This window comes from Mizuhopecten yessoensis, unplaced genomic scaffold (assembly GCF_002113885.1).
Source record: "Mizuhopecten yessoensis strain PY_sf001 unplaced genomic scaffold, ASM211388v2 scaffold2801, whole genome shotgun sequence".
Lineage (NCBI taxonomy): Eukaryota > Metazoa > Mollusca > Bivalvia > Pectinida > Pectinidae > Mizuhopecten > Mizuhopecten yessoensis.
This window is the reverse complement of record NW_018404726.1, coordinates 133,011-146,156: the sequence shown is the minus strand read 5'-3', so window position 1 is coordinate 146,156 and position 13,146 is coordinate 133,011. Positions and strand designations below refer to the sequence as shown.

Genomic DNA, 13,146 nt, shown 5'->3' with positions numbered 1-13,146 from the left:
CCCCCCCCGACCCAACACCCCATCCCCTTGGCCTTGTTCCCCTGTGATTAGAAACCTACTGACCATGTTTTACTAAGTTGAATAACCTTGCTGACAAGATAACGAACACAACATTAAAGCGTCACCGTGATACTTGACAAACATTAACATGACTTGGATGGTTAACCTAATTCTGTAACGGCCACTACACACAGAAACGCTGACATTTTAGGCCATGTTTTGACAAGACTGGACAAGCGGAAATTGACGTGAAAACACGACGCCAATTTCGGCAATGTTGACAGTGACCATTAATGTTTAAAAGGGGAAGTATCCATTAGGGACCTGTGTAATTGCTGTGGACTTTGTATTTCCTTATTTTCTAGGTACGAACATTTATTAACGTAAACAGTTACATTCCATTGTTTTGAATATGTTCGGGATTTTTTCACCAGTAGGGGCTGTAAAAGGTATGTTTCACGGAGAGATTAGAATGCCAAAAAATAGTTCGGAAGGGGAGAGTTAGAAAGACAATGTCATGCTTTAATTAGGCATAATAAGGAACCCGACCTTTTTTTCACCTAAAGTTCTTGCATTTTTTTTTTTTTTTTTATCTAATGTTACCTATTTTTATATCTATATAGGAATGTAGTTTGCGTAACTATTTCTACATTATTAGAAACATAGACTCCCATTTTTAATGTCGTTAACGACATATCTAACCGATTGTCCCCAACAATTCTTAACTAGTTTCCGTTTAATCGCCAATGTGTCCAAACACTATCTAGACACTTTGATTCAAATCAAATTTTCAAATGTTTTCCTCAATACAATCAACGAATTATATAATGTTCATCGAAATGTTGGAGGAAACCCGGAGGAAACCCGGAGAAAAACCTCGTGCCCCGGCAACTGATTCAATACCTTTTCATGTCCGATTGTGGAATCGAACCCCGACCGTCTTGGTGAAAGGCAAATGCGCTATTCACTTCGCCACTTAACTATATACATGTAACATATGTTCGTGTGCTACATGTGATATTTTGCGCGTGTTGCCATGGAAATATTCGTCGAACTAAGAAACTGTGTACACCAGGAGGATAACTGGTATTTTGTTAACATTCTCCAGAAAGCTTGGAGTCCTTTTTTTTGGTGAAAGCTTTGTTGTTTCATTCCACGGTAGCGTGACTCAACGACCATTCAAAATAATAGCATCTAGAAAAAAACAAGAAGAAGACTGTCTTGAGATAAGATTTGGCAAAAGTCTCGAAATTTGTAACAAAAATATCATATAAAAGAACCACCAGAAGCAGCAACCCAAATAAAATCGCGTACCACAATTACCAAAATGTCCTCTTGAAACGCAATCGTTATTGATTGTATTCATTAGGAGACTCATGTGGCAGTCGTCTGTGTTGGTTTAACAGGACAATCGATATAGCCTGAGAAACGATAGTTTGGAAGCAAATAAGAATAAAAATGCAAATACAGAACACTTGATGTTCCTCGGTAAGATTCTTCTCTTCCGACAAAAGCAGGTAAAAAATTGTGTATCGCTTTACACGATTTGGCAGTAATCTTGTAATATTATAATAATAACTCGAGGTTCTTATATACCAATTTATCACAACCTAGGTCATCTCAAAACGATTCGCAAATTATCATCCGTGGTTAAAGGGTCTTTGCAACCAGCCAATATCTTTTTTTCAACTCACTGGGGGAGTAAACAGCCAGTTTTGCCATTTCAGCGCTCACAGCTAGCATTCAACAATTCTAGCACTGCCCAACTACGTACTCATTTACAGCTGAGTAGACTGGAACAAGCAGAGTAAAGTATCTTGCTCAAAAATACAACACAGTACTGTGACGTGGCTCGCACCCGCCACCCTTCGGCCACGAACCCGGCGTCCTATCACCAGACTACCGAGCCTCCATCTTGGACTCCTACTGAAACACAGCGCTCTCATGGAAAATAAATCCATACCAGACTTGTGTTCTGTAACGTTGCATTGTTCCGTAATATTTGGCGTGTTGTAAATCTTGCAATGTATGTGTAAGTATGTGCTTATTTCGAGCTTGCTACATTTTATTACATTATTAGAGCCAGTATAACAAGTGCTTGAAACCTGCGTAAACTTTTGTTTAAAAATATGACTTGAGCAAGGCAGCAATTTAGTATACGTAGGGATCGATGCGCAATATTACCCGACGCGTAATTCCTTGTGCTATTATCTAAAGTGGCCTTTAACGAACAATATAATCTTTTGATTTATGACTTATGTCTTGTGGGTTTTGATTTTTAGTATTTGTTTATGACTTTTATTTTCTCGTAGCTATTTATGACTTTTTTGGGGGCATACGGGAGCACGGCAAGTATGTCGACAGTGAACTGCAACGTAAAAAAATCTCTAAATCTAAAAATCGCACGGACCTATGTACTTGACACCTGGTGATGTGTGTACATCTGTTTTCATTGCAGAATATTTTATTGAATAGATCTTGCAAACAAAAGGAATTGGGCAACAGGCAAAGTCTATAAAAGACCTCTCCTGAAATACAAACAGTGCATACATATAGTAAAGTAGAAAATATACAGCCTTATACAAATTATAACAGTATCAATATATAATTATATTAGAAATTATTGAGTCACCAATTGTTTTAAGTAATATGAAACGGTTGCTACAAAAACGGTCGGTCGGTCCAAAATGAACTGGAGACCAGCACAGACAAGTTGTTCATAAACTTACAACATTCTGTGCTGGAACAGCAAGACCCGTATTCATGAATCCGTTCTCATGCTCAAGCATGGATTCTGTTCTCAAACCAGTACTCTTGTTTCTCGCTTAAATCATGTCAAATGTAAAAATTGAAAACGGTATTCGCCTCAAAGTATTTTCAAATGTTTTCCGAATCATTGACAAAATAAGATTTTTTTATTCATTTATAACCAGAAGAAGAAATTAGGCTTGAGCACAAAATCCATGTCTTAGCATGAAAATGGCTTCACGAATACAAGTCCTCGGCCCGTATTCATGAACCCGTTCTCATGCTCAAGCATGGATTCTGTTCTCAAGCCATCTTTCTTGTATCTCACATACATGTCAACGATCAAAAAGTCAGATTTAAATATTGAAAATGTTATTCGGCTTCAAGTCTCTTCAATTTTTATCCAAAACTTAATAAAAAAAACTGGAACCAGAAATTAGGTATTAGCACAAAATCCATGTCTGAGCATGGAAATGGCTTCACGAATACAAGCCGTGGACAAAGCCGACTAATTCCCGCTACAGCAAATACACTTATTCGAAAATGACAAAAATCTATTATAAACGTTTAGTATCCAAAATGAATCTCTGAATCGTCTTATAAATAGAAATGTGTGTATTTGTGCATTGTCGAAGTTCATCATGATTTCTTCCTTCCATATTTCAATTCAGGTGAAGTGACTTCCGGTTTCCTCAGGAGTATATAATAATTATAAAGTCAAATTGTTTTGTAAATGAAAACAAATAGTTTCGGCATGTATGTCAGTCCACTTGTTTCCAGCAAAACATAGCGAAGAATACCTCACTGCACTAGCATCTTCTGAGGTCAATCCCCTGTACATTTCCTCTGCTGTATGCACCAGCCTCTATCCAAATCACCAATGTTACCTGATACTCTTTACATCGACCCCTCTCCATACCGACCCTCTTCACAGAACCATACCAACAATAGGCCTACTACATGTATATCCCACTGCATGAACGTATGGGGCGACCAATGTGGAGGTCTCTGTAGAATCAGAGAGTTTCTTCTGTGTCGTATAATACGAGGACATTGCAGACACTGTAATTGATTTGCTACCCCCATTGCAACACTGAGGAGCTCAATCTTTTCTTTTCTCTCCTTCGTTCTCTTTTTCTTTGGCGGTCTCTCCTTTGGAATACGTTATAATACATGACCGTAGGTGTTTTGAAGACGGTAAACAATGCACAAAACACACAAAAGCAAATCTACATATCCAGCCCTTGTACATAACCATGAACCCTCCCATCCCCCCTATTTATATCGACCCTCTGTAAAACAAATCCCTATTAATACCACTCGTCTCCTGTCTCAGACATTTCTATGTCTAATACCTGTGCATAATGACTCCTTCTCTCAATACCGACCCTCTGTAAAATACATCCCTATCTATACCACTCGTCTCATGTATCTATGTCTAATACCTGTCCATAATGACCCCTTCTCTCAATACCGACCCTAGCTCCCGCAGGTTCCTCTCCATATCTTCCCTTGTCCACACTCAGTCCATTCCGTATCCCCCTCCTGTGCATATCAACCTCTGTCCACTCCTGCCTTGAATGCATGTACAATGTACATATATATGTATGTGCATGAGAGCCCTTCATCTTTGAGCATACGCTAATGATCAAACGAAAAACAGACTTACCTGTAAAACACATTTTCGTTTGAACACTAAAAAACACGTAATAGAAAAAAAAATTGAGAACGATTATTCTGAAAATTCGCTTATAATAAAACCATAAGTTGCAGTTCTCTCGTAAAATATTAATTGTTCAAATGCTGCGATTTTACGTGATCCTTCAACTGACTAAGTGCACTGTACTGAAAGTCAGGTGTATTCTTTTTTTTTATACCTCGCAGACATATTTGTATGTGTTATATATATAATACACAGGTAAAAATGACATTATATGATGAAGTGTCGAAAAGACCGGAGAAATGTCCTTATTTGACTTTTAGCTACATAGGGGTTATCACACAAATCCCCTATGTCTTCGCTTGATCGAAAGTCTGTATGATACTGATTTGTCAAACCGTGACATCAGGGCGATAGGTAAGGTGATGTTCTACATAAAACACTTATATCAGAAATATATATATATACGTTCGGTAATCATAGATGTACGCGTTTAGCTGCTGTACGTGTTATCTTGTGGTAATTAGAACTATTTTACATTTGTGGTGACCAAAACAATTGTACGCGTTAACGTGGTAACCATAGTATAATAGATGTACGTGTTATCATGTGGTTGCTATAGCTATTTTATCTTTGTGGTAATCATAGCTACTTTACTCGTTATCGTTGTAACCATAGTATAATAGATGTACGTGTTATCATGTGGTTGCTATAGCTATTGTATCTTTGTGGTAATCATAGCTACTTTACTCGTTAACGTTGTAACCATAGTATAACAGATGTACGTGTTATCATGTGGTTGCTATAGCTATTGTATCTTTGTGGTAATCATAGCTACTTTACTCGTTAACGTTGTAACCATAGTATAACAGATGTACGTGTTATCATGTGGTTGCTATAGCTATTGTATCTTTGTGGTAATCATAGCTACTTTACTCGTTAACGTTGTAACCATAGTATAACAGATGTACGTGTTATCATGTGGTTGCTATAGCTATTGTATCTTTGTGGTAATCATAGCTACTTTACTCGTTAACGTTGTAACCATAGTATAACAGATGTACGTGTTATCATGTGGTTGCTATAGCTATTGTATCTTTGTGGTAATCATAGCTACTTTACTCGTTAACGTTGTAACCATAGTATAACAGATGTACGTGTTATCATGTGGTTGCTATAGCTATTGTATCTTTGTGGTAATCATAGCTACTTTACTCGTTAACGTTGTAACCATAGTATAACAGATGTACGTGTTATCATGTGGTTGCTATAGCTATTGTATCTTTGTGGTAATCATAGCTACTTTACTCGTTAACGTTGTAACCATAGTATAACAGATGTACGTGTTATCATGTGGTTGCTATAGCTATTGTATCTTTGTGGTAATCATAGCTACTTTACTCGTTAACGTTGTAACCATAGTATAACAGATGTACGTGTTATCATGTGGTTGCTATAGCTATTGTATCTTTGTGGTAATCATAGCTACTTTACTCGTTAACGTTGTAACCATAGTATAACAGATGTACGTGTTATCATGTGGTTGCTATAGCTATTGTATCTTTGTGGTAATCATAGCTACTTTACTCGTTAACGTTGTAACCATAGTATAACAGATGTACGTGTTATCATGTGGTTGCTATAGCTATTGTATCTTTGTGGTAATCATAGCTACTTTACTCGTTAACGTTGTAACCATAGTACAACAGATGTACGTGTTATCATGTGGTTGCTATAGCTATTGTATCTTTGTGGTGATCATAGCTACTTTACTCGTTAACGTTGTAACCATAGTACAACAGATGTACGTGTTATCATGTGGTTGCTATAGCTATTGTATCTTTGTGGTAATCATAGCTAATGTACGCGTTAAAGTGGTAACCATAGTATAACAGATGTACGTGTTGTGTGGTGATTATAGCTATTGTCATTTGTGGTAACCATAGCTACTGTACACGTGGTAACCATAGCATAGCTGTTGTACGTGTTGTCGTGTGGTAATTATAGCTGTTGTACGTTTTAGGTAAACATAACTACTGTACACGTGGTAACCATAGCATAGCTGTTGTGCGTGTTATCGTATGGTAATTATAGCTGTTGTACGTTTGTGGTAAACATAGCTACTGAACGCGTGGTAACCATAGCATAGCTGTTGTGCGTGTTATCGTGTGGTAAGCATATATTCATATACGATTTCGGTACACTGTGCCTGTTCATGTTGATATAATAGCTATTTATGGTAACCATAGTTACTTGGCGCTTGTAGTAACCACATATCGACTATATTTGTACGTATGTAACTACCATATGTACTTAACTTGTACATGTATGTTAATCAAAGCTACTTTACGTGTGCATGCATGTGTGTGAGAAACATAGCTTATGTACACGAACAAGTCTGCTTTTTATAAGTTTTTGGTTACCATGTCTATTGTACGTGTACACGTCCGGCTACGTGTGTGGGTACCATAGCTACTGTACATGTGTATATATAAGTGTACGTGTGCGATAACTATAAATACTCTACGCTAACGTTCCCGTTTCTGGTAACCATGGCTACTGCAATTAGGTGAATGGTAACCATGGCTACTGTATTTGTACGTGTACGCCTCTGGTAACCATGGCTACTGCAATTAGGTGAATGGTAACCATGGCTACTGTATTTATACGTGTACGTGTGCGATAACTATAACTACTCTACGTTAACGTTGACGTTTCTGGTAACCATAGCTACTGAAATTAGGTGTGTGGTAACCATGCCAGCTGTATGTGCACGTGTACGCCTTTGGTATGCATAGCTACGTATATTATGTGTATATGTACTTGTCTGGTAACCATACGTCAATGTTAAACAATTGTGCATATATTTGTGTAGTAACCTTCCAAACGCGTACATGTTACGTTCCAGTATGTTTTACAGCTTGATGTGTTAGGTGGCAACTTTTTGTAAAAAAAATCTGCCTTCCTTTGCATTACGAAATAAGTTCCCTTCCCCTGTCTGTCTTAACGTCCCTCCGGGATACTTGTAGGCGCGGGTTCGACTTTCGGCGTCAGGAAAATGAATAAATAAACATCTTATAATGAGCTATGTAAATGCGTTTTCCTTTTTCTTAAAAACGCATGTAACCTTCAATAAATGTATCATATAACCTTGAAGAAAGAGGAACAAAAACGAGTTATCGCCCCTGTTTTGATACGCGACTCTCTTTAATGTTATTTACGAGGTACATGATGTGTTAGTCTCGGACTAATAAATAAAACTGAGGCGGGACCGGAATTGTTTGTGACTGTATCTTCAAGCTATACGTTTGTCATATTACCTGTACGTCAGCCATGTCATTAGAGAACCCTTAGCCTAAGAAAAATTAAGAGAGTGCTGAGAGAGAGAAAAAAAGAAGAAAAATATCCATTTGCCAACACGTATATGTACAAAATATAGAACGAACTTAGTAATATTATAAGATGTTTGTTATCGTCTGCTAATGAATACATGTTTGCTACGCATGATTGCTTCGTTTCACACAAATATTTACAGATGTTTATTCGCGAGATATGTAAACCAGGTACAAATTTCATTTAACAAGATCGGTTTCATCACTTCCCGACCATGAAACATACATCACCATGTGTTGACTGTTTACCTTGAAAGTCTCACGCTTAAATCATCAACCCTCCCCTCCATACACTGTGTATACAAAGCGTCGCAGTACATGTACAGTTGCATGTTTTTAATCTACTGCATTATTACCGCATATTCTATCCAGTAACCTGTTTATTCTATCGCCCTCACAATTGTGTATAATTTGTATGCATAATCAAGCACAGTACTTTAAGATGTCAATTTTAAAAATAAATTTGACTAAACTGCACTATATGACACTCACATATATAATACTCACATGTATACTTTGCACATATGTAATACACGTGTATATTGTATAACGAACTTGGAATGTACACACGTCGCTACACATGTACACTAGCACATGGTGCTACACATGTCACTGCACATGTATACTACACATATGTACACTACACACATGTACACTACACACGTCACTACACATGTACACTACACACGTCACTACACATGTACACTAACGCATGATGCTTAACATGTCACAACACATGTTGACTACATACATGTTTACTACACACGTGTAAACTACACACATCAGTACATATTTACACACATTTAACACATGATGTTACACATATGTCACTACGCGTGCATACTACACACATGTATATTACGCAAATGTATATTGCACACGACACTACATACGTACACTAGCACATGATGCTATACGTGTAAGCTGTATGTGTGTATATTACACACGTGTATATTACACACTTAAACTACACACATGTGTAGTCACACGTCACAACAATTGTATACTTCACACATGCTCATTACACACATGTGTATGCTACACATACGTATAGTATTTACATGTACTAAATAATATAAACGTATGCAAGCGTGCCGGTTCGTACTTTTGTTTATGTATATATTTATACATATTTAACCAATTTAGCAGACATATATAAGACTATACAAATATATGAAGGATGTGATAAAGTTTCCTTTAAAAATGACATTCAACGTTGTTTTTTTAAAAACATCAACACATGATTATATTTATAACATCTCGATCGATGACGCAATAGACTCAATTGTAGAAAATTGATATTCACTAAAGTACGGTCCATCTAAACGGTGATCTATAAGAGCGCCCTGAACAGGGAAACTATTACCTGTATGCAATATAATGGGTCAGTGGTCAAGTTGGCTTGACCAGCTGGTCACAATATCAGCGCTTATCAGAATTATAAAAAAGAACAACAAAGCAATAAAAAAACGTGACAGCTGATATTAATAGATGTCACATTTCAATCACTTGGCGCGAGAAATATTATATAATTATTATCTATAGAACTGATAGGTCGCCAGCTAGTATAACTATGTAAGGGGACCACCGTATGTAACGAATAGCTTGCCTGTCATACAAACAGAAGGTGTATGAGATTTAAGCGTCAGTTTGCGAGTGTCGCTGTTGGGATAAACGTCGGTATGAGAGAGGGAAGCAAACATTTGTGAAATGAACACTCTATTTATTTAGCAAGGTCATTTCACTGTCCCTACATACGAATTTACATGATATTCATTTGTGGGGATTCCATTATTTGGAAAACGTAAAACAAATTAAGCTGGAAATATTTCTGCTGTTTAAATTTTAAGACATATATATACATATATGATCTATTTATGTCGCCCTGTTGCTAATTTTCCCTAATACCTGGAAGTGAAACCGTGCCTTTTTCTTTATTTTTGGAGATGACATAGAAGACACGGAGGGAGTTTTCGTTTGTGAGTTTCTAACCCGGAGGCCAGTGAGATTAGGGACAGCCGTCGTGAGGAGATATAAATCTGCACGTGCTTCTTGGAGTCTTGATTAAGTTTTAATTTATTGACGACCCACGGGCAGCCATGACGTCATCATTGTATATATGTGTTCTATTCCTACTGGTAAGTCAACTTTTTTACTCTAAATGATTTTTAAAAAAATGTGAAAGAAAATCAACATGACTGAGCTTATGATTATTCGAACAAACCTTGCTCCAACCAATGACATACAAGCATGCTTTTTTCCTCCTATAAACCAAGTTTAGCTAAATGCAATTAACTTTTAAATCGCCGGGTTTTGAACGAAATCTACTGATAAGTATCAGTAGTTGATTGGAGGGATTAAATTACAGTAAATGTGATTTCCGTCTCACATGTAGATATACATGTAGATTCATTGAGTGCGCCTTTCATATACCAGGTGATTTGATTATACACATACATAATTATACCCATTTGATTTCGTCTGTGAATGTATATAGACTTATTATGTACCGTCGGTGCTGTTAAGGAACACTTTGAATTCATTCTGTATTTCTACCTTCCGTATACTAAATGTGTAACGCCACTGACTGGGATCTGGTTTAATCAAACTCATATGAATTTTGCTAATTTAATACATGAGAGTGAACAGTATTCTTACCTAAGTTTTATCTCACCAGAATTTGTTTTAAACGATAAAGCTACCGTCAGATTGTAGGTTTAAACTCTGACCCAGCCAGCGGCACGAGTCGAGAATATATGTCAACCCTTCCCTCTGTTCGGAAGACACGAACACCTGTTCTCTATCGCAGTGTGAAAGATAAAACATTTATCTGTAAATAGTCTGATGAATGAGATCGTTGGAGAAAAAAAAAGATAAATTAATCAGTAATTTATTTTTTATTTTTGGAATATTTCATTTAAATTACCTGTCGTCATTGAGACCTACATGCACTTGGCGATAATGTTTTGTAAAGCGGACAGGTTTTCTAATTTCAACTCGTATGATTCTATAGAAAACCTGTATAATACGTCGAGATTCATATGGGCGTCTCTATAACCGGATCATTAAACCTGTCTATATCGAACTCTCACTAACACAGACAATTGATATACATATTTCCTCTCTTCATCCAACCTTTTTAATACAGAAACTGTGATTATCATACTTTTGATTACTCTGTCGAACTCACCTAGAAAACTAAAAAAAATAAGCACCTGTTTATTTTGAATACTCTGAAATCCGGAAAAAACTGTTTTTATTTGACGTGATCTATCCATGTCGAACTCGTGATATCACGGAAAACTTAGATATCTGACGTTACATTACCTATGCATAACAAACACTCGTTAATTTGGAAACCTGCGCTACTGTAGCTATTGATTCCCTGTTAAAATCGGACACTGAGTAACACGGAGCCTTTGTCTATAATTACAGTGTTACCTGCGTATATAGACATCTCCATAATCCGGTTTCCTGTGGTTAGTGAACCCTATGTAATTAGTAAACTTCTTTTTCAACAAACAACCACCCTTGTACTGTTAACCTGTGTATGGGGACATCTTTGTAATACGGAACTTGTCCTTTGTTGTATAATATGAAGCATTATCATCGCGTAATACTGAACACATTGAAGACTCACTTTAAAGCTGAAAGTCGGTCAAAAGCTCTGCGTTTTGATATATGAACATTACGGGGCAGCACAAATAATTAAAAGTCATGAACAGTTTTGAAAATGGACAAACAAACCGGAAATTAAATGCTAAATAGTTTGGTCCTGAGAGAATTATGAGTAAAATATATGAACAAATTACTGACTGTTAGCAATGCGTGAGAAAAGTACACATTTACTATAGAAAGTAAACATTTTTATTTACGTATCACGGATGTTTTAACAATAAGTTCGATGTGGGAATAGTTCCCATAATTCTGGTGTGAATATGTTCGTGTGTGTCCTTCTGTCCAATTAATTCCAATCCAGTGAATTGATTTTCACGTTAAGATTCCCAACCTACTTAGTGGTGAGTTATATTTGCCTTCCACGTGGACGATCGGGGTTCGATTTCCGGTTTTACAAAAACTGTATATTTCCTATTCGCCGTACGACTCTTCAGAGCTCATGACACAAAGTGTTCCTGGGTTAGGACGAAAGTTAAGGATCCCCGGTACCACTGCCAAAAATAAATTTACGAATTGAAAACTTTTATTTTTTTCATGGCTATCACTCTGATAAATCATTTCTGAAAAAAATATCCTTGATGGGCTTTTATGAAACAAATAGTGACGATGACATAAACAAAATATAATCAAAAACAACGTTTGCAGTGTTAAAAAAATGTGAATCATATGAAAAACTACTGTCTACCATAACAGACGATACAATTTGAAAAGAAGGTACTTATATTACAAAGGTGTTTTTTTTTTTTTTTTTTTTTCGAAAAAAAGATATATTTCAAAAATATCATTTTAAAGAAAACAAATAATGGCTTCGAATTTGCTTAGTTACGCACGGTGCATCCTTACAAAACCTGATTGAATCCGAATGGTTAATGACCGATGTTTGCCGAAATTAGCCGGAAAATTGCGAACGATGGTATAGAGATACTTTCTGTACGTGTTCTGATATCATGCAGTTTCCGTACGGAATCAGATGTTTCAATACTTTCAATAAAACTTGTAATACCACCTGTACACGAGAGTATGTCACTGGGTCAGCTAAGGGTGCGCTCGGCTGTTTGTGACGTAAGAGATACCTGCGGGTTTACGACGTATAGCATGATTAATTAATGATAACACAGCCCCACCCCCGGGCTAAGACCACGTACGATATAGGTCTGTAGCGGCGTTCGGACAATGACTGACAAAATTTGTACGAACTGGCAGCTTGACTTGACTCACTTAAATACCACGTGTGTGCTAATTTTACAGCATTGAAAACGGTGAACTATAAGAAACAAAAGACCACTGGCCACGCGAGCTCGCGCTTTTTAACGATTTTGTCTGATTATTTTCTACAACCTTGTTTTGTGTGTCGATCGTTTCCTTCAGTCTACGATAAGCTGATTTATTTTTAATTTTAAATTGTTCGTGTCTCCCTCCTCTGATCAAGGACGTTTAATTAAAATACAAAGTTTATTTATTATACAACAATTATGAAACACGTTATATAACTTATATCAATCACTCTTGTCGACCCAGATGCTAGCGCGCAGGGGGTCTTAATGAGAGAGGAAACCGAAGTACCCGGAGAAAACCCGCATGTGTGTTATCCACAGCGCCACCACCCATACGTTTAATTACGTCCTCCCCTATGTAAATATGTATATCTCATCGTTCCTGCTGTTTTTA

At 36.8% G+C, this 13,146-nt stretch overlaps 1 protein-coding gene across 3 annotated transcripts in view; it reads left to right on the top strand.

Moving 5' to 3' along the window:
- The window catches only part of LOC110446568 (cartilage matrix protein-like), a 138,381-nt gene that overhangs the window by 43,212 nt on the left and 82,023 nt on the right, over positions 1-13,146 (top strand). Inside the window, exons 1-2 of one of the 3 annotated variants that reach the window (XM_021491772.1) lie at positions 9,410-9,480; positions 9,747-9,938. In XM_021491772.1, coding sequence (XP_021347447.1) covers positions 9,900-9,938 — 39 coding nt within the window. In that variant the 5' untranslated portion in view covers positions 9,410-9,480; positions 9,747-9,899. Of the gene's footprint in view, positions 1-9,409; positions 9,939-13,146 lie in introns of those variants that run through there. The other 2 variants (XM_021491773.1, XM_021491774.1) reach the window with 2 other exon arrangements.